General features: G+C 41.5%; 1 protein-coding gene across 1 annotated transcript in view; it reads left to right on the forward strand.

Moving 5' to 3' along the window:
- The first annotated feature begins 10,452 nt into the window (after positions 1 to 10,452).
- Positions 10,453 to 23,332, forward strand: part of SLC30A10 (solute carrier family 30 member 10) — a 33,017-nt gene continuing 20,137 nt past the window's right edge. The window contains exon 1 of the mRNA XM_088845069.1: positions 10,453 to 10,903. Coding sequence (XP_088701195.1) covers positions 10,453 to 10,903 — 451 coding nt within the window. The remainder of the gene's footprint in view (positions 10,904 to 23,332) is intronic.

Consider the following 23,332-nt stretch of genomic DNA (forward strand, 5'->3'; position numbering starts at 1 on the left):
ATATCTCTTCACAGCTGCTCCAAGAAAGCGCAGCCAGTGCACCTTACCTTGGATGAGGGGTATCTCCTCAAGGCCGCCCCTCCTGACCTTGAAGGTGGAGTAGCTCCTCTTGGCCTTCCTGCGCCCGCGCAGCCACCGCCTATTGGACATGGGGTAGCTCCTCTCGGCCGCCGGCCCTGGCCTCAGGAGTGGGGTAGCTCCTCACGGCCGCGCCTCTTTGCGTGGCCGGCGTCTCTCGCGTCTCAACACTGAGCACATAAATATCTAGTGTTCATTACGACAGTGAGGCAGGGTCACTTGGAAGTTTCTCCTGGGATGTATAGCTTTAGTTAACAGTAATTAGTGCCGAGGAGTTTGTTTTTTGTCTGCAAATTAATAAATGCTTGAAAGCAGCAGTCCTCAACCTTTTTGGCATGAGGGACTGGTGGAAGACAATTCTGTGGATCAGGGAATGGGGGATGGTTTCAGGATGATTCAAGCACATTATATTTATTGTGCACTTTTTTGTTATTCCATCAGCTCCACCTCAAATCATCAAACACTAGATCTGGGAGGTTGGGGACCCTTGCTTTGAAGGACAAGGTGGTTTTTTGTTTTTGCCAGTCCCTGACAAAAGCCTGAAAAGTAGATCAAAGACTGTAACCACATTTGGTTCTGTGGCCCCTGGCTGTTTTGAAGGCAGTGGCCATCTTTGACTCAAAGACAGACAGATCCCATGCTGTTGTTTGAAGCTTCAGATCTGCAAAACCAATCACAGAAAAGCTTGACCTTCACTGTTTTAAAGAAATGCTCACTGTTTAAAGGAACCCTCCAGTAAGCAGTTATGTTAGGAAAGGAATCCTTAACCCCAAATCTATGTGTGATAAATTGGCTGTTTTTTAAAATTGAGGTTCAGCTAAAATATCAAAACTCTTCCAAATATCTTAAGCACAGTAGTGCTTTTCAAGAAGGTGTGTCAACCTGACTACAAACTACCCTTTTAGAAACGATCACTATTTTCTACTTGCAGACTGCAGTCACTAGCTAGATAAGTGACTGACAGGAAAGTGATCGTGTGCCTAATATTCATGGTTTTCAAAAAGAAAGCAAAGAGGTCAAGGTATATTTACTGCAGGCACTGTTCGCTGCAATTTCAGGTGTAGATCCCGTATTAGTAAACTCTAGTTCATTCATGATAGTATGTTTAAAATAGTTCCTAATTATGTCAGTAAATCACATGAAGCCTTCATGAAAACTGGGCAATAACAGCAACTCATTTGGCTGCTAGTGGCGAGGTCAGCAGCAGTGGAACACTCCATAAGACAAGCAAAGAGGCATTATGATTTGAGAATCTGGATATACCACCCTACTTTTATCTGGTTTTCGTTATAAATATTAGTCATCTGTTATATAACTATATAACTTTTCCTATTTTTTTGATAGTTGGTGATTTTTCACTGATACATGAGTGAGATAAATATATAAAGCTGTGGATTTAACTGTAGAGTTCTTTTGTATTTAAGTTGCAGTCATTGTCTTATGTTAGTGTGCAGAAAGCAAAAACATTTATTTAATTTTTATTGAAGGATAATTGTTCTACAGAATTTTGCTGTTTTCTGTCAAACCAACATGAATCAGCCATACGTATACATGTACCCTCTCCCTTTTGAACCTCCCTCCCATTTCCCTCCCCAACCCACCCCTCTAGGTTGATACAGAGCCCCTGCTTGAGTTTCCTGAACCATACAGCAAATTCCCGTTGGCTATCTACTTTACATATGGTAATGTAAGTTTCCATGTTACTCTTTCCATACATCTCACCCTTATCCCCTCTCCCCATGTCCATAAGCCTATTTTCTATGTCTGTTTCTCCATTGTTGCCCTGTAAATAAAAGGAAAAATCTTTGTCTCCCTACATTGAAGGGCTTCTCTGGTGGCTCAGTCTTAAAGAATCTGGTTGTCAATGCAGGAGACGTAGGTTCGATCCCTGTGTCGGGAAGATCCCTTGAAGAAGGAAATGGCAAATCACTCCAGTATTCTTGCCTGGGAAATTCTGTGGACAGAGAAGTCTAGAGGTCTGCAGTCCATGGGATTGCCAAAGAGTCAGACTCAACTTAGCAACTAAAAAACCAAAACATGTAACTATGGTGTTCGGTGGCTGTCAGGAGCATCAAGAATTTGGGGAGGTGGCTACCCCTACCCTGTTATTTTCAAACATATCTTTGGCTCTTTGTCACTTTTACTCTGTCTGCAAAGTGCTAGCCATTTATTTCTTTAAGAAATTGAGTGCCTGCAATGTACAAAGTGTTAGAGCAGACAGTAGGGAGTTAAACATGTTTTTTCCTCTTCTTGGCTTCGTCTCCTCAAAACTGTTCTACGTTAGAAAATCAGGCTCCCAAGTAGACAAGGAGATGGACTGAGGGTGGGGGGCTGGTGCCTAGTGACAGTGACACTGACACATCACGAGGTGATCCCTGCCAGCAGTTACACAGAACAACCCTGTCGTTGAGCTGACAACAGCTGGAGACTGAAGTCCATCCCATTCTGCCATACCATCAGGCTTAGAATAACAGGCACAAACACATGTCTGGGGCTCTGTAGGTGATGTTCAACCAGTGGCTTCATTCAACCTGACTGAAAAATTGAAGAGCTTGGAACATCAATAGTACTGAAATGATATAAAAAGATTCTGTTCAGTAAGTCTCAGATGATAGAACTCTACTGGCAGAAAGTAAAGAGGAACTGAACAGCCTCTTAATGAGGGTGAAAAAAGAGAGTGAGAAAACCGACTTAAAACTCAACATTCAAAAAACAGATCATGGCATCTGGTCCCATCAGTTCATGGGAAATAGTTGGGGAACAAATGGTAACAGTGACAGATTTTATTTTCTTGGGCTCCAAAATCAATGCAGATGGTGACTGCAGCCATGGATTTAAAAAATACGCCTTGAAAGAAAAGCTATGACAAACCTAGACAGTGTGTTAAAATGCAGAGACATCACTTTGCTGAGAAAGGTCTATATAATCAAACCTATGGTTTTTCCAATAGTCACATACAGATATGAGAGTTGGACCATAAAGAAGGCTGAGCACCATAGAATTGATGCTTTCGAATTGCAGTGCTGAAGAAGACTCTTGAGATCCTTTGGTCAGCAAGGAGATCAAACCAGTCAATCGTAAAGGAAATCAACTCTGAATATTCACTGGAAGGACTGATGCTGAAGCTGAAGCTCTAATACTTTGACCACCTGATGCGAAGAGCCAACTCATTGGAAAAGACCCTGATGCTGGGAGAGATTGAGGGCAGGAGGAGAGAACGACAGAGAATGAGATAGTTGGATGGCATCACCAACGCAATGGACATGGGTTTGAACAAACTCCAGGATATAATGAAGGACCAGGAAACCTGGCGTGCTGCAGCCCACGGGGTTGCAAAGAGTTGGACACGACTTAGCAACTGAACAACAACAACAAAGTCTCATGTAATAGGGTCACCAAAACCACATTTTGTGATTAAGAAACACCTGTTGAATGAGTGAGGAGCTTGAGATTTAACAGACTGGTGACAATGTTAACACTGACGTTACTTTACGTGTACTAAATATGTAATTGGCTTCTCAGGTGGCACGGTGGTAAAGAAGTGAAGTGAAGTGAGTGAGTGAAGCCGCTCAGTCGTGTCCAACTCTTTGCGACCTCGTGGACTGGAGTCCACCAGGCTCCTCCATCCATGACAATCTCAAGGCAAGAGTACTGGAGTGGGTTACCATTTCCTTCTCTAGGGGATCTTCCCGACCCAGGGATTGAACCCAGGTCTCCTGCATTGTAGGCAGACACTTTACCATCTGAGCTACCACGGAAGCCGCCTGCCAATTCAGGAGACAGGGGAGATGCAGTTTTGATCCCTGGGTCAGGAAGATCCCCTGGAGTAGGAAATGACAATGCACTCCAGTATTCTTGCCTGGAAATTTTCATGGACAGAGGAGCCTGGTGAGCTGTAGTCCATGGGGTCGCAGAGTTGGATGCAACTGAGCATACACCTGCATCCACACAAATATGTAGTTGTACTATATTTCCTTCCATCATTCATTTTCTCACTCTTCTGAACAATTATTTCAGAGCTTTTCTCCCTTCGGTTTTTCAGTACTTCCCCTTTCTGACTTTTGGTTGATCATGTTGATGTCTATTTCACTAAGAAGATAGAGACAATACGAAGAGACCCACAAGAACCCCCACCATATCTTCCCCACTCAAGTGTCCACATTTCTACCTTCTCTGCTATTTCAGATAAACTATTGTCTTTTTAAGCAATTTATTTTATCATTTGTTTTATTAAAGTATAGTTGATTTATAATATTATGTTGGAGAATGAAATGGCAACCCACTTCAGTATTCTTCCTGGAGAATTCCATGGAACCTAGCAGGCTACAGCCATGGGATCACAAAGAGTTGGACACGGCTGAGTGACTAACACACACATTGCATTAATTTTTGCTGTATGTTAATAGCAAAGTGACAGTTATATATTTCTTCATATTCTTTTCCATTATGGTTTATCACAGGATATGGAATATAGTTCCCTGTGCTATAGTCACTCAGTCATGTCTGACTCTTTGTGACCCTATGGACTGTAGCCTGCCAGGCTTCTCAGTCAATGGGGATTCTCCATGGCAGGGATACTGGAGTGGGTTGTCATCACCTCCTCCAGGGGACCTTCCCAACCCAGGGATCAAACCTAGGTCTCCCACGTTGCAGGCAGCTTCTTTACTGGGAGCCACCAGGGAAGCCCAAGAATACTGGAGTGGGTAACCTATCCCTTCTCCAGGGGATCTTTCCAACCCAGGAATCGAACCGGGGTCTCCTGCGTTGCAGGCAGATTCTTTACCAACTGAGCTACCAGGGTAGCCCATGCAGTGCTACCCAGGAGGACTTTGTTTTTATCCATCCTATATGTGTTTACATCTGCTTATCCCAAACTCCCAACCCTTCCTTCCCCTACTCTGTCTCCCCCTTGGCAACCACAAGTCTGTTCTCTATGTCTGTGAGTCTGTTTCTGTTTTGTAAATAAGTTCACTTGTATCATTTTCTTATATTCTACATATAAGTGATACATGGTATCTGTTTTTCTCTTTCTTACTTACTTCACTTAATATGATAATCTCTACATCCATCTGATTTGCTACGAATGGTGTTTCATCCTTTTTATGGCTAATATTCAATGGTATATATAATATATACCACATCTTCTTTATCCGTTCATCTGTCAATGGACACTTAGGATGTTTCTATGTCTTGGCTATAGTAACTAATGCTGCGTGAACATAGGAGTGTATGTATCTTTTAGAATTATAGTTTGGTCCAGATATATGCCCAGGAATGGGAATACTAGGTCATAGGCCAATTCTATTTTTAGCTTTTTGAGGAACCTCCACACTCTGTTCCATAGTGGTTGCACCAGTTTATATTCCCACCAATAGTCACACCCCCCTTCAGCATTTATTATTTGTAGATTTTAAAATGATGGCCATTCTACACTAGTATGAGGTGGTATCTCATTGTAGTTTTAATTTGCATTTATGTAATAATTATCAATATTGAGCATCTTTTCATGTGCCTGTTGGCCATCTGTATGTCTTTGGAGAAGTGTCTATTTAGGCAGATGAACATTCTTCTCGTAGCAGAGGGCACCCCCTCCACATGTGCACTGAAACTCCTCCCCTCTGGCCGCCTCGATGGTGACACTTCAGCAGCTCTCCATGTATCATCACATCTTCTTTCTCTACTGGATCTTTCCATCAGCTTAAAATGTGCTGTTACCTTCCCCAACCTAGAAATACCCTTTCTTGTCTCCGTATTCCTTTTGCTTTGCAATAAAAGTCCTTGAAAGGATTATCTGTACTTGCCATCTCCAATTTCTTCTCTCTGTTCTCTTGAATCCAATTCATGTTTTTCAGTCACCAAGTCGTGTCCTACTCTTTGCGACCCCATGGACTGCAGCATGCCAGGTTCCCCTGTCCTTCACCATCTCTCAGAGAGTTTGCTCAAATTCACGTCCATTGAGTTCAGTGATGTTATTTAACCATCTCAGCCTCTGCTGCCCCTTCTCCTTTTCGGTCTTTCCCAGCATCAGGGTCTTTTCCAATGAGTCTGCTTTTTGCATCAGGTGGCCAAAATATTGGAGCTTCAGCTTCAGCATCAGTCCTTCTAATTATGGGTTGATTTCCTTTAGGATTGACTGGTTTGATCTTGCAGTCCAAGGGACTCTCAAGAGTATTCTCCAGCACCACAGTTCAAAAGCATCAATTCTTTGGTGCTCAGCCTTCTTTATGGTCCAACTCTCATATCTGTACATAACTACTGGAAAAACCATGGCTTTGACTAGACAGAGTTTTTTGTTGGCAAAGTGATGTCTCTGCATTTTAATACACTGTCTAGGTTTGTCATAGCTTTTCTTTCAAGGAGCATCTTTTAGTTCCATGGCTGCAGTCACCATCTGCAGTGATTTTGGGGCCCAGGAAAATAAAATCTGTCACTGTTTCACTTCAGTTTGCCCTCTAACTAAGGTCACCAGGGGCCTCCATAAGGTTAAATCCGGTCATCATTTCCAGTCCTCAGTGCTTGCCCTCTCAACATTTGACCCAGCTAGTTCTCTCCTCTTTGAAACACATTCTTTCTTGAATATAGTAGTCCTGAATACTGTACTCTCCTGGCTTCCCTTTCATTTTTCTGGTCCATCTCTCTTATCTACTTGTATCTTCATTTTGTATTTCCTCTCATTTCCTTGGTTACCTCTGGGCATCTTTTGACTTCTAAATCTGTGTTATTATCAACTCTCAAGTTCATGTGTTCCCAGCCTCTCCCCATCTCCTCTCAACTCCAGACTCCCTTATTCAATTCTCTACTTAGCGTTTCACCTTGGATGTCTAATAAATACACCAAATGACAACATTTCCACCTCTTGCTCCCACACTGTTCCCAGAGCTGTCACCTTTGTTTTACCTTCATTTCACTTTGTAGCATCATTCTTTTGGGCCGAAAACTTTGATGTCACCTTGACTGCAGTAATTATCACAATCTGGTTGTCTAGAAGTCTCAATGTTAGAATAGCAACTGAATTGGCAATGATTTATGAGATGCCAAGGAAATTATTAGGGCTACATCTATGTAGTCATGTTTCAGTCAAAATCAGTGTATTAGTCTTAAATTCTTATGTATATAAATAGAGACTTATTAAAAGGAATTGGTTCCTGCCATTGTGAAGTCTGAGAATGTCCCAGTGTCAACACGGCAAGCAGAGACCCAGGAGATCCTATGGTGTAGTTTTAGTCTAAAGGCCCACAGGCTCTAGACCCAGGAAGAGCCAAACTTTCAGTCTGTGCCTGAAAGCTGGAAAAAAGCCAATGTCCCAGTTTGAAGGCAGTCAGTCAAGGAATCTTCCCTTACTTGCAGAAGAGTCAGCCAATTTGTTCTGTTCAGGCCTGCAGCTGATTGGATGAGGCCCACCCTCATTAAGGATGACAATTTGTTTTACTTAGTCTACTGATTCAACTGTTAGTCCCACCCAAAAACACCTTCATGGAAACACTCACAATAATGTCTGACCAAATGTCTGGGCACCTGCAAACCCAGTCAAATTGACACATAAAATTAGCCATCACAGTCAGACTTCAAATTCAGCTAGGATTGGGTATAGTCACTTCAATCTGTATTTCTTTAAAGGATTGACTGTAGGCAGTCTACTTAAAACAATAGCAGCTACTGTTGTTTTAGATATTTGGGTACTGGTAAAACTTTAAGGCTTATAAGTGACAGAAGATAAGATTAAAAACAAAAATGTCTTCTTACCTCAGTTAAATCAAGACATTATAATTTGACTTTCTTCCTAAAACTAACTGGGATTATGTCTTTAGCTCCTTTAAAGGTATTATATCTTTCCTAAACATGAAGAGTTTGAGCATTCTTTGGCATTGCCTTTCTTTGGGATTGGAATGAAGACTGACCTTTTCCAGTCCTGTGGCCACTGCTGAGTTTTCCAAATTTGCTGGCATATTGAGTGCAGCACTTTCACAGCATCATCTTTCAGGATTTGAAATAGCTCAACTGGAATTCCATCACCTCCACTAGCTTTGTTCATAGTGATGCTTTCTAAGGCCCACTTGACTTCACATTCCAAGATGTTTGGCTCTAGGTGAGTGATCACACCATCGTGATTATCTTGGTCGTGAAGATCTTTTTTGTGCAGTTCTTCTGGGTATTTTTGCCACCTCTTCTTATTCTTCTGCTTCTGTTAGGTCCATACCATTTCTGTCCTTTATCGAGCCCATATTTGCATGAAATGTTCCCTTGGTATATCTAATTTTCTTGAAGAGATCTCTTGTCTTTCCTATTCTGTTGTTTTCCTCTATTTCTTTGCATTGATCACTGAGGAAGGCTTTCTCATCTCTCCTTGCTATTCTTTGGAACTCTGCATTCAGATGCTTATATCTTTCCTTTTCTCCTTTGCTTTTCGCTTCTGTTCTTTTCACAGCTATTTGTACGGCCTCCTCAGACAGCCATTTTGCTTTTTTGTATTTCTTTTCTATGGGGATGGTCTTGGTCCCAAACTACCGCACAGTTGCACTCATCTCACACGCTAGTAAAGTCATGCTCAAAATTCTCCAAGCCAGGCTTCAGCAATACGTGAACCGTGAAATTCCGGATGTTCAAGCTGGTTTTAGAAAAGGCAGGGGAACCAGAGATCAAATTGCCAACATCTGCTGGATCATGGAAAAAGCAAGAGAGTTCCAGAAAAACATCTATTCTGCTTCATTGACTATGCCAAAGCCTTTGACTGTGTGGATCACAACAAAATGTGGAAAATTCTGAAAGAGATGGGAATACCAGACCACCTGACCTGCCTCTTGAGAAACCTGTATGCAGGTCAGGAAGCAACAGTTAGAACTGGACATGGAACAACGGACTGGTTCCAAATTGGAAAAGGAGTACATCAAGGTTGTATACTGTCACCTTGCTTATTTAACTTATATGCAGAGTACATCATGAGGAACGCTGGGCTGGAAGAAGCACAAGCTGGAATCAAGATTGCCGGGAGAAATATCAATAACCTCAGATATGCAGATGACACTACCCTTATGGCAGAAAGTGAAGAGGAACTAAAAAGCCTCTTGATGAAAGTGAAAGAGGAGAGTGAAAAAGTTGGCTTGAAGCTCAACATTCAGAAAACAAAGATCATGGCATCTGGTCCCATCACTTCATGGGAAATAGATGGAGAAACAGTGGAAACAGTGTCAGACTTTATTTTTTTGGGCTCCAAAATCACTGCAGATGCTGACTGCAGACATGAAATTAAAAGACACTTACTCCTTGGAAGGAAAGTTATGACCAACCTAGATAGCATATTAAAAAGCAAAGACATTACTTTGCCAACCAAGGTCTGTCTAGTCAAGGCTATGGTTTTTCCAGTGGTCATGTATGGATGTGAGAGTTGGACTGTGAAGAAAGCTGATCGCCGAAGAATTGATGCTTTTGAACTGTGGTGTTGGAGAAGACTCTTGAGAGTCCCTTGGACTGCAAGGAGATCCAACCAGTCGATTCTGCAGGAGATCAATCCTGGGTGTTCATTGGAAGGACTGATGCTAAAGCTGAAACCGCAATACTTTGGCCACCTCATGCGACGAGTTGACTCACTGGAAAAGATTCTGATGCTGGGAGGGATTGGGGGCAGGAGGAGAAGGGGACAACAGAGAATGAGATGGCTGGATGGCATCACCAACTCGATGGACATGGGGAGGCCTGGCGTGCTGTGATTCATGGGGTTGCAAAGAGTCAGACACGACTGAGTGCCTGAACTGAACTGAACTGAAGCATGAACAGTGTTTTTCTTGTCTTATTTATGGAAAGGGTTTGGAAGTGGGGTGCTTTTTTGTTCCAGATCAGTGGGCAAGACAGAAGAAAAAACTCACCCTAGCTGTTTTTTGGCTTTCACTTACTGTAGCTCTAATCTCTGGATTAGTGACCCCTAGAATATTCCCTGTTCCATGCATTGAACAGAATTCAAAGCCACTCACACTCAAGGTTGACAAGATATGATTGTTTATGTGAAATGCCACAGCGGTTATCGCGAACACAGAGTGTGGAATCCAGAAAGGCCATAGCCATGCGTGAGTTTGTGCATGATTTAGACACAGAGACTCTTGGGTTTTGTAATGATACACACAAATGAGCAAAAGAAGCCTCTCTAGTTCATATCTGGAAGTCAGTGTCCTCTGTTTCCATAAGTCCCCGCTCACGTGACATCTCTTGCTTAATTGCCCTTTAAACTGTTTTATGGCTTTATAGCAGCCTGTAAAAAGTGATTTTCAAATATGACAGGCGCTGAAAGGCTGAAAGGGACAGCTACCCAGGAGCTGTGATCTCTACATCTGCTCCCCTAAGAGCTCAGCCTTCCCAGGAAAAGAAGAGGGACAGCAGAGCGCCATGGGGCGATACTCAGGGAGAAGTTTCCGTTTAATCCTCATGTGTGTTGTGAGCATGCTCCTTTTCGTGATGGAGCTAGTGATCTCCCACATAGGCAACTCCCTCTCGCTGACCTCCGATGCTTTTGCGGTCCTTTCCCACTTAGTCTCCATGATCATCGGTCTTTTTGGCGTCAGGGCCAGCAGTATACAGCAGCACCGGAAAAGCACATTTGGCTTTCTCAGGGCAGATGTTGTGGGCGCATTTGGCAACTCCGTTTTCGCTGTGGCCCTGATGTTCAGCATCCTGGTGGAAGCTGTCAAAAGGTATATTGATCCGCAGAAGACAGAGACGCCGCTGCTGGTTCTCAGTGCTGGAGTCGTCGGGCTACTCTTCAATATTCTCAACTATGCCATCTTCTTGGACTGCTGTTACTGCGCGGCTCAGGGGCCCCAGGGAGACGCCGAAGCAGGTAAACGTCTCCTCAGATATTGCAGTTTGGTCAGAGTCCTGCCAGGTGCTATCTTGGGGGCCCCAGGGGGTGCTGTGGAGTGAGGCCCCATTCATTCCATCAGTCTTTCGTTCCCCGAACTTTACTAAAGGTCTTTCTCCAAAGCGTCACTTCCAGTCCAAAGTTCCTTATGAACTGGGTGGCAGCCGACCACGTAGGGGTCTTTTTAAGTAACCGGGGATGAAAAATATGCAGACAGGTAGAGTCATAAACCGTGGCCATAGAGGGAGTCTTTTGCCAGAAAGTGGATGTGCCATGCAAAGCTGTCTCCTTTTTTTAGTGACTCCCTTTTGTCTATCCAGATGTGACACGGCTGTGTTTGGATTTTAAAATAATATTTTAATTTTATTCCCCCCTAAGTGTTCAAAAACTACCACGCTCCATAACCAGCTCACTTGGAGCAAAGGCTCAAAAACCATCGGTTAGGTGGATAGCACCTTAAGAATATATTCAAGGAGTGTAATGTAAAATGCAGAAAGAAAAAATAAAGATGATCTAGTAAATTTAGCTCTGTTTCTGAATTGAAATATTTGTAATCATTTATTGTAGGCATCTGTCTTGTTTGAGAAAAAAGAAAGCTATTTACATGTAAATCTTTAGGAGGAATTTAAGAGTGGGTACCAAACTCACTGGATTATCTGTCAAAAGATCAAATTAAATCTCAGAAGAGAGCAATACATTGAAAATGTGGAATCAAAAAGATAAGTTATTAAATGGAACCGTGTTTCTTTAGTGCCACAAAGGAATTTTTAAAATATATGTTAAAAGCTTTTTGCAGAAGAGCAATTTTCAGTGCTTTTTAAGAAGTCCTATAGTGTGAACAGACCAGGTCCAAATTATGGTTCTCCTACAGGGCAGCTGTCAAATTACTTCCCCTGGCCATGGGGAAGTAATCTGTAATCTGGAGTCAATAAGGACTCAATGGGATTCTAAGTGTTTAGCACTTAATAGGCTCTTGGTATAGACTAGTTATTGTTCTTTTAAAGAAATCACAATGCAAGTCTGAATTATGTGATCATCCAGTATCATTGAATTCTAATTGCTTATATGGATTTTAAGAAATTTCAAGATTTTTCTTATTTGATGCTGAAAAGTTTTCTCTCACTAGTCAGAGGGTCATGTAACTCAATAGGGGACCTCAGAGTAAGAATTTGCATTTATATTGTATTCCTCCTGTCTTTCCTGCCATTGTAAATTTTCCCAGCTGGGAGCAGTCCTATATTCTATTTCTGTCTAAATTTTCTTATTAGTAGAAGATGCATCTTGAAAACACCTAGAGTATGTATTAAGTATAAAAGGGAACAGACAAAAAACTTGAATCTGTATCTTTATTTGATTTAATAAATCAGTTAGGGCCTCATCTTTTATAAAATATAATAGTTAACTTGAGAGCATATGCCTTGTTTACATCAGTCATCATGTACTGGAGGTTCAAGATCATAAAATTCCCATATTTGATATAAGAAAACAATATTTATTGCTAAGTATAAGGCAAGGAAGCTGATAAAATCAATGGTTAGTATTGGCATTGCTAAACTTACCTTGTGTTTTTAATTCTAATTTTTTCTTTACTTTTGACATATGATATTTACCTGCATATAGTAAAAGCAATGTAGGCAAAGAGTTTGACTCCTTGACCAACATGAAAATTGGTAGATAATTATTGTTCTATTTTTATATACTGAATTATCAGGTAGGTCTTAGTTCAGCTCTTGTTTGGGAAGCAGTGATTTTTTAATGTTTATATTCATATTCAGATAAGAAGAGGCTTAAAGACAAATATTTTACCCTGACCATATATGGATTTCTACTGTCTTAATTCTAGAGTATCTATCTCCTTTTGAAATGTTTGACGCTGTATAGTAGTCTTCTTTAAATAATTATAATGATAGGTACTATACATACATATAGATGATGCTTTAAGTTTCATATTCTATATTTAAATTATTATTTTAGGTACTATGCACACATGTAGCTAATGCTTTAATGTCCATGTTCTATGTTAGAATTATTACTTTGATAGCTTTTGGTATTGCTGAATTCTTCTCTTAGAAATTTTAGAGTGTTTAAATCCTCCTGGTGAATTTAGGATAGCTACTTAGTGTCTTAGCATGTATGTTTTGAGTTACATATTTATCACTTTCCCTAAAACATATATTTTAATATCCTTCAAATTAGCTTAATAAAGAGTCAATATTTGGCTTAGGTAAATCTCATAAACTGACATTAACCCAATTGTCTCCTAGTCTAAGAAAAAATGTGATTAATCCATACATATTGATTTATACCAGGATCTCCTGGTATAAAATGTGAAGAGAAAATGATTCTTTATTACAAAAGATTCAACCCAAATTTAGTAATAAGATTTTCTATATACTGAATTCTAACTTGAAGGGTTTTAAAGTCCTATAAACTAAAGAACTATTGTATCTCCTGGTTGAGTGATCAGAATCAAATAATCCATCACTTTTTTGGTGGAATGTGTGACCAAAGAGAATTTTTTACTTAGCAAGCCTTTAGTCTCTTCCAGTTCTGTGGATCTTTTACTTGTTTTATCTGTCTGATGTAGGAATTGATACCAGTTATATTTTATGTCTGAGATCATAGAAAGGTAAAAAGAAGACCACTAATTTATTCTAAATGTGAACAAAACAGAATGTATGTACTGTTAAGACTTGAAAACCTCTCTGGGATTCATGGAGTAAGATACATTGAAGAACTGGACAGAGGGAGTCAGAAATTTTAAAAATCACCTGGGAGTAAAGAATGTCTGGAAGACTAAGCTGAGGCTGGGATTGTGGAAGCCTTTTACCAGTATCTAATCAGTGGGTGTCCATCCCCAACAGGAAAAAATGATGGTAGAACAGATATTTTTAGCTAAAAAAAAAGGAAAATTAAAAAAGTAAAAATTTCAACACAAAAGAAACAACAAAGTTTAAGGTTCAAATTTAGATGGTTATATTTGTGAGATTATTAGGGGGAAGAGAGTTATAAATGTGTTTGAAGAAAGGGAAGAGGAGTGAAAACAAGTCAATTCAGATCCTAGGAAATACATGGCACTCACTACCTCCTTTCTCTAGACTTAGGAATGAAATTTGCTTTGCTTGCAGTTTTTCCTACTCCTTATTTACTTTATTAGATTTTCCTTGACTTTCATCTTATCTTTTATGTGTTTTTTTTCTATTATTTTTCATGTTTGAGTTTTCTTTAAACTTTAACAGACAGAACTCTCTTTTCCTTGACTTGTGTTTGAACAATGCTTTGCCTTGCATTGGTGCCTCAGAGGGTAAAGAATCTGCCTGCAATGCAGGAGATGAGGGTTAGATCCCTGGGTTGGGACGATCCCCTGGAGAAGGAAATGTCTACCCACTCCAGTATTCCGGCTTAGAGAATTCCACGGACAGAGGAGCCTGGCGGGCTACAGTCCATGGGGTTGCAAAGAGCTGGGCATGACTGAGTGACTAACGCTTGCTTTACCTTGGCTTTTATTTTAAACCAAAAGTAATTTTTGTAGCTCCGTCTAGGATAACCTTGCCATTTTCACAATTTATGAATGACACATTTAAGTCTGAAATATGTATTTATTATCAAACATTTTTTAACCAAATGCTTTCCCTGTGAATTTATTTACTTAAATTTTGTTTTGATTTCCAAACTGTGTTGCCGTCTTTCCCTCTCCCTCTCTTCGCCACTCTCTCTCATCACCTTTCTGGCATGATATTCCCCAGCCAACCTGCTAGGGGCAGTGACAGCCTAGTAATCAGCAAAGTTTGTTGCCGGGAAGGCTTTTAACAGGCTGTTGATTGGCTGCTTTCCCAAGCTTCTCATTAAGTCTGACTGCCTAATGGGAACATTTTACACAGACAGTCCTGTAGACACTGAAAGCAAATAGGGTTTGTTTTCCCTTAAGGGCACGTTTTATCCAGAGACAAGCAAAGTAGGCAGGGCTCTGAGGGTTTAGGAGGGGCAGGGAGGAACTGGCTGCCTCCCTTCCAGCAGCAAGTACCACAGAATAAGTCAGAGATCAGAAACTGTACAAGGGAAGGTGGCTTTTCAAACTGAAAAGGGAAAGAAGATTTTCCAGGTATTGCTTCCCTGGGTTCTCTTTCTACTTTGGAGGCAGGATTGGAATGATCGGGCATTTACAATAATTATTAAATGATTTTAGGAACCATGATGCTTAATTCCCAGAAGCTGGTACTTTGCCGTTTGTCTGTATCTGACATAGTTTTCCAAGTGTTTCGAACAATTCACTTCCACAGGAGCACTCAGTGTACACACACCTGTCTCAGATCACAGCATCTCCCCTAGAGCAGCTGCTTCACAGATTACTTTAGGTCTCTTTCTGTACACTCAAGCCAGCTTGCTTAGCCTCTCACCTCTCCTGCTGCTCAGGAATGGGGTTCCGGGTGAGTTACAGGGAATAAGTAAGAAAGATCAAAGGAAGACTGAAAACTATGTGCTGATTCACGTTCATGAAATCAAGTTCAACTGAAGGAAAAAAAATAAAATAAAGAGACCCATTCCTTGTTCTCAGCCATGTTCTTTCAATATGCAGAGGCCACTCTGACTGACTCCTGAGGTAAAGTAAATCTTAATGAAAACCAAAGTCTTTCTTGACATCTGTGAGTCGTCAGGTGCTGTGAAAGTGTGGGAGGATAACCCCAGCAGTGTATCACATACGTTTGGAGAATTATATGTTTTGTGAAATAATTAGCAAGAAGGAATACTTGGTATTTGTTTTTTTCAGATAAGGAAACAAAAATTGAGAGTCAGGGCCACAACCATGCAGCGAGTGAATGGTCGTGGACAAAGAATTACAAGGCTAAATCTAGGGCTTTAATGATAAACCTACTCTGCTTGACCAAAGAAAGAAAGAAAAAAAAAGAACCGTGAAAAGTTATTTGGAAATAATCAAAAAATGGCATGTCAAAAAGTGCGAATCAGGGAATTCCCTGGTGGTCCAGTGGTTAGGACTTGGTGCCAAAACAAAAGTATAGATCAATACTCCATAGGCAGAATCCTAATTCCAGTAGCTGAATGACCTCCAGAAAGTTACTTCAGCTTACTAAACCTCAGTTTCTTCATCTGTAAAGTGGGTAATAATCTATCTCGTCAGGACATTGTGAAGAAAGTATATTCTTGTGTAAATTCCTCAACATGGCACTTGGTGGCGCTGGTTGATAGTGATTGTCCAAGGGCTGAAGAGACAAGAATAAAGGTCATATTAGTTAGTCCCTTGGTGGACAAGTCCTTGCCTGCTCCACATCCATAGACTGGCAGCCAAACTCATCCTGGCCAACACCCACAGTTCAGTTCAGTGGATAGCTGTTATTCATACTTATGATCCATATAGATCCATCACCATTTCTGCACGTGCCATATGCCATGTGCTCAGCTGTGTCTAACTCTTTGAAACCCCATGGACTGTAGCTCACTAGGCACCTTTGTCCATGGGATTCTCAGGCAAGAATACTGGAGTGGGTTGCCATGCCCTCCTCCAGGGAATATTCCCAACCCAATTGGATCGAACCAGCGTCTCTTATATCCCCTGCATTGGCAGACAGGTTCTTTATCACTAGCCCACCTGGGAATCCCATCTACATGTCTATATGTGTATATATATATATATCTGTAACTCAGGGTGATTTGCCTTTTAAACATTTTCAGTTTACTTTTCCAACAAAGTGGAGTAAACGTAAGCTTATTATTTTTTTTCTCTTGGTCAGATGCTCACAGGATATAAAGAACATATTTATTACTTTTTGCCTTCTTGCTCTTTTGTGGAGACAGTAGTCAGTGTGATTTATATCAATCACATTGTGTATAGCTGCCTCTGATGATTATGACAAATACTAGTCTTGTCATCGTTTTTTATAAGAGGCAATGGTATCTAGAGACTCCTTTTTCTTGGAATAATGTCTTCCACAGTCTGCGTCCTGATATTTATTGTCTACATCTGAGAAGCTGTCTGCAGAGAATTTTGAATGAAGTAATTTTTGATGAAGTATATCTGGGCTCTTGTTCTTTGATGTGACAACTCTAAAAATGTATCAGCCCAATAGCCAATAGAAAAAAAAAATGATACTCCTTGACTCAGGCCAATGAGAACTAGTGGTTGACTCCTTAGATAGAAGAGCAGTCAAGAAGTCAGGTTGAAGGAGGAACTATCTGGACAGACCACCTGTTTTCTGTCTAATTCTGAACCTGAAGAAACCACCTTGAGATTTTGCAGGAGAGAAAAGAGGGGAGCTGGCAACCAGCTCTATAGCTCCTGACCAGTTGATTGATGACATTGTTGGGACTTTATGGGGCCAATAAATAATGTCCACTCATGAGCCTAGAACTAACTGAGAGCTAAGGGAGCAAAGATAGTCAGATGGCAATAAAAGTTGTAGCTCTGTTTTTGATAAAGGCTGAATTGGAAAGTGGACCTTTGATGTTCCAATAGCTTCCTAATACTTATCTCAGCAGTATACATACCCATCATCTTCTTTAGGGCCCAGCTCAACAGTGGGAGGCATAGAGGTGGGTCCAGGAGCAGAGGGGATGGACACTCCAAGGGGCAGATTGTTCAAAGGATAAAACCTGGGCTGAGTCAGGCTTCTATTCCTTCCATTAAACCCACCAATGCTTCCCTGGTGGCTCAGCTGGTAAAGAATCCACCATGTGGGAGACCTGGGTTCAATCCCTGGTTTGAGAAGATCCCCTGGAGAAGGGAAAGGCTACTCTTTCCAGTATTGTGACCTGGAGTATTCTGTGGACTGTATGGTTAATGGGGTCGCAAAGAGTTGGACACGACTGAGTGACTTTCACTAAACCCACCAATAAAAGGAGATCGTCTTACCCTAGAAGTGACTTCTCCCATGGAGAGGGAATGAAGGGGTCAGTCAGAGCCAATATGGTGGTCTCCTCAAGGAAACATAAGACTAGAGGAATCATCTCCCCCTAGTACTCTCTGACTTTACGTGCCCTTCACTGGGGGCTTCCCTTGACGGGCTAGATAGACAGTTATCAGGAGAGTATTGATGTTGGTATTCTCAAGGCCTGCATCTCCTATAATAACCACTTTTTCCTTTGGGTATAATCCTTGGGTCCAGTTTTTGGTAATTTTGAAATCCATATCCTCAATGACTAAAATGAATTAGAACAGTAAGTATATTAGTTCAGTAAGTATATTAGTTAAATGAATACTGAGGCCCTACAAATGTTAAGAATTGCTCATTAGAGAGTGCAGAGTGATGTGAAATGATAGCATCAAGATAACTTTCTGGCTAGGAGAAATAGGGGTGCCATCTATTGAGTTTTTAATCTCAAGTAATGTATTTTTCATTTACAGTGCCTTGATCTTTATTTTTGCTTTTCGTACCTTCCCTTATTCCCATATATTAAATGTGCTCAGTTTATTTTCTGCATCTTATATTCTTAAAATCTGCAACTTTTGAATGCTCGAGTCTGCTGTTTATTATTTTTGCTGCCTCTCTCAAAATGGTTTGCTTTTTAATGTTTTGTGAGTTTCATGATGTTTTATTGTGAACTCATGATTAATGGAACTTTCTTTGAGGGAATTTTTTGAGGAAGATTGTAAATACATTTTCCCACAGAAGATTTACTTTTCTTTTCATTGGATCCCTGAAACCATTAGAAACTGGTGAGCAGTTTAAACAGTTCTTTGCTTGAGGATGATAATTATAGTGAGAATTTAGACTGCATTCCCACATGAAGGCCAGAGGATAGTTCCAACATTCCACAGGGGATATTTTTCTCTCTATCCAAAACCAAGTGTGAAACATGCATGTTTTTGTGCTGTCTTCTTCGAGCCAGTAAGTTTTTGTGTGTTTCTTTTATTGTTTGTTTTGATTCAACCTTTTACCAAAGGATTGAGCTTTATGGGGGTATCTCTGATCTTACCGTGCCTGGATCTCAGTTTTGTCTCTTACATCACACCCCATCACACGGCTGTTAAAATCCAAGGTGAGATCCTTTGTCTTTGTTGGGCAGACATCCTTAAGTCAGGTTCTGGCTTCAACTCACCTTTCTGGATATTGGCTTTCACTTCATTGTTTGACCTCTCAGTGTTTTCCTAATGTCCTGCCACACTTTTTAAAGAGTTCAAAAAGCTTGACAGAAGCACATAGTATTAACCCAGAGCTAGAGCACTTAATTGGAGAAGACTTTTGAGAGTCCCTTGGACTGCAAGGAGGTCCAACCAGTCCATCCTAAAGGAGATCAGTCCTGGGTGTTCATTGGAAGGACTGATGCTAAAGCTGAAACTCCAATACTTTGGCCACCTCATGCGACGAGTTGACTCACTGGAAAAGAGTCTGATGCTGGGAAGGATTGGGGGCAGGAGGAGAAGGGGACGATAGAGGATGAGATGGCTGGATGGCATCACCAACTCGATGCACATGGGTTTGTGTGAACTCTGGGAGTTGGTGATGGTCAGGGAGGCCTGGCGTGCTGCAACTCATGGGGTCGCGAAGAGTCAGACACGACTGAGCGACTGAACTGAACTGAACTGAGAGCACTTAATATAGGTAAATTTCAGTTCCCAGAACTCAGCACTTAATATAAGCCACACCCTCATTAACATTTACAAGGATCATAGCAGAGACTCAACAATGTCAGGGAAAAGGGTGACTGACAGAGGGAGTCTTCTTGGTTTTTGCTTCTCTTAGATAGAGGTGGGTCAGCATGTGCCAGCGGACTTGGCTCTGCCAGCAGACCCCACAACAGGAGGTTAACTATGATACCAAGATTTTTGTATCTGGAAAACACATTGCATTCTTTTCCAGGAAGCAATGTTTTTGTAGAGTAGGCAAAGACTTCTGAGGCTCCAGGTTTTATTTTTCTTCCCAGTCAGTGTGTGTGTGAGAGAGAGAGAGAAAGAGAGAGGGAGGGAGAAAACGGGGAAGGAAGGAAAGGAGAATGCAAGCAAGCAACCCCCTGGATTCCGTTTCCATCTCAAGCTCCTATTTCTGCCCTCTCTGCACTCTCAGTCCTATGTCTCAGGGGTTGCTGCCACCACCTCCATCTCCAGAGCTGCTGAGGCCTGTGACTCTTGCTTCCTAAGGAAGCTTCTCCCTTAATCCCATGTTGGCTTCAGCCTGAGGGTCGTTCTCAGTAGATTTCTTAGCTGAAGCTGAAGCTCTTCCTGTTGCCCCTGCTCCTGCTTTCTGACCCTCCAGCGAATGTCTGTCTTCCCACAGCCCTTGACTGATCTTCTGCTTTCTGTTCTGAAGTGTGGGGGGTGCCTCCAGGCTTTTCCCTCCTCTCTTCCTGCTCTTCTCTCAGAAGGCTCAGTTGAATTGTTCATGGTTTAATCATGTTCTTAAAGTTGCTCCTTTTCTTTCTCTACTCCACATAAGGCTGGTGTTTTTGCTGGACTTTCCCTTTTATTTGGTCCTTGTTTTCTGGGTCAGGCATTTATTTTTCCAATGTAGTTTTTTTCCCCCTTATCACAGTGAGAGAAATGAGGTCAGTGTTTAGGGGCCTGCCAAAAGCAGCTGTTTTCCAAACCTCTTCAACTCTCACCTCTCTGAGTTGGATCATCTCACTTGAAAAGCATTTTCCAAGTGAGCCCAAAGTCTAAGCTGGGCGTGGACTCACACTATTGTATTCTTGCCTTGATCCCCTTCAATGTGACTCATCCTCCTTTTTCCAGTCCTAGGTATCCTAGTTCTGTCTGTTCCCGGCCAGTCCCGCAGGATGCAGGCAAACCCCCCACATCCGTGATAACCCTTTTGCTTTGAATCACATCTAATAATAGACCCCATGGACTGTAGCCCGCCAGGCTCCTCTGGTCACGGAGTTCTCCAGGCAAGAATACTAGAATTGCTAGCCATTTCCTTCTCTCAGGGATCTTCCCAACCCAGGGATCAAACCTGGGTCTCCTGCACTGTAGGCAGATTCTTGACCATCTGAGCCACCAGGGAAGCCCAATAATACCTTAAATATTCTATGCTAGTCTTCCTACTCTCTCCTTTCAAATAGCCCCAAATTATACAGAAATTTTGTATAGCTTTGCCAATCTTGACATGGTGGTTCCTTGTTCTACTTAACTGTGTAACAAACCGTCACAAATAGTGGTGTAAAACAACAATCATCTGATGATACTATACTCAGGATTCTCTGGGCAGGAACTGGGAAAGGACACAGTGGGAATAGCTTGTCTGAGGCCTCAGCTGGGAAGAGTCAGAGGCTGAGGGTAGCAAGGTGATGGCCGGAGACTGCATCACCGTATGTCTGGCTCTTGGGCTGAAAGGACTGCTTACTGGACCACCGACACAGGCCCTCGCTGTGTGGCTTGGTTTCCTCACAGATCATCGCCTCGAGACATTGTCTGTGGTGGCCCAGGTTTCAAACATTAAGTGTCCCATCAAACAAGGTAGATGTCTCAATGCCTTTTCTGGCCCCCAAACTCAGATTGTATGGGGTACAGCAAGTGAGGAGATGGAAGCAGTGAAGCCTCAGACCTGTTTCTGAATGGAAGGAGCGTCAAGGTCTGCCTGTGAGAAAACATGTTGAATGGGAGATAATGTTGTGGTCATCTTTGGAAAAAATGCGCTGCATAGTCTGCCCTCCAACTCCTGTTCATATCAGTTCCTTACACAAAATCACTCACTGCTCCCCAGAGCCTTATGGTCTCATCCCATGGGGCATCCGCTTCATGTTCAGGCTCTTACTCAGGGCAAGGGCAAGTGAAGCTCCTCAGGTGCTCTTTAGGTATCCTCTCCTCCATCTGAAGATCTATGAACTAAAGAAACAAAGAAAGGGCTTGCCCTCCACATCCCCAGCACATGACAATGGGATGGACATAGGATAATTGCTGGATTCTCCAGTTGCTTTTCTTTCAGATGGTACAGCAGCTTTAAGAGGATGACTTAAAAAAGAATAACAAAACTAGACTTTTATTTTTTTAAAAAATGTATTTTATTGAAGTACAGTTGATTTACAATATTGTGTTAATTTCTAACTGTACAGCAAAGTGATTAGTTATACATATACATACATTCTTTTTTCATATTCTTTTCCACGATGGCTTGTCATAGAATATTTTATATAGTTCCCTTTGCTACAAATAGGACCTTGTTGTTTATCCATCTCATATGTAATAGTTTGCATCTGCTAACCCAAACTCCCAATCTATCCGCCTCCTCAGCCTTGGCAACCATAAGTCCGTTCTAAGGATGACTTTGAATAGCTCCCTGCCTCTGGTTCCCTCTGGGGCTGGTGAGGAGCATTCCTCGATGCCAGTCAGCCATCCGGTGTCTTACCTTCCTGTCTCTGAAAGATATCTTTGGTTCCCAGTTCCCAGTCTGATCTAATCTAATCCCCTCTAAGTATATTTAGATAGATGTGCATCTCCTTTTCTTCTTTGCATCTGTCTAGCCTGAAAAAATCTCTCTCTTCCTCTGGTGCAATTTCGCTGCAGTTTCTGAGAGCAAACTACTCTCCCACTTTCTTTGCACAATAAGACTGAAGCATAAGTAAAAACAGTCTTAAAAACTCATGCTTGCGAAGGCCCATTAGAATATCCCTGCATCTATAATAACAGTCATAGGTGATAAGCAGCTTTGATTTGCCAAGGTCAAAATCCTTGCCTGGCTCACTCTTGAGCCAATGTGTGTTTGTGTGTGTTAAGTCACTGAGTCATGTCCAATTTTTTGTGTGTCCAATTGTGTAGTCATTTCCAACTACAACCCATGGACTGTAGTCTTCCAGACACCGCTGTCCATTCTCCAGGTCAGAATACTGGAGTGGGTTGCCATTTCCTTCTCCACGACAGGCTAATAGCACAGCTCTAAATTCATATCAGAGCTGCCTCCTTCTCATGGACTGTAACGCAAATGTTGACAGTTTCTCCCTATCAACAGCTCGAAGTGGTGTGGACCACTACCTAATTTTTATCTTTTTTGTGTCATGCCTTTATCATTTAAAAAAGTCACTTCAATTAAAGCATCTTTTAAGTTTTAATGTATTCTAAAGATCTGCATGGAAGAGAAATACATACTTTTGGGTACAAAACATACCTTTGAAGTGTTACAAATATATGTATTATATAAATTCATCAATGAAGAACTGATTTGTACATAAGATTCCTCAGCTACCTGGAGAAGCAATTTCCTTTTGGAAAGTCATCATGTTTGTAATATGCTCAGCATGTTTGGAACTGGGCTGATGATGAGAAAGGGCCATCCTTTGATGATGTATTTGCAATCTGAAGACAGGTGTTGTGCAGAAAAAGAGCCGCCTCTTCTTTTGAATAAGAACTTGGTGCCTTGGACAAGATGTCTGCTCTTTTCTCTGAAGGAAGTATCTTCTCTTGTCAAGGAGAACTGAAAAATGAAAACAATAACAGCTGCTTTTTCAATTTCTAAAAGAAATAGT

The sequence above is a fragment of the Moschus berezovskii genome, chromosome 17, assembly GCF_049115385.1.
Source record: "Moschus berezovskii isolate FMDL1 chromosome 17, NW_MosBer_1.0, whole genome shotgun sequence".
Lineage (NCBI taxonomy): Eukaryota > Metazoa > Chordata > Mammalia > Artiodactyla > Moschidae > Moschus > Moschus berezovskii.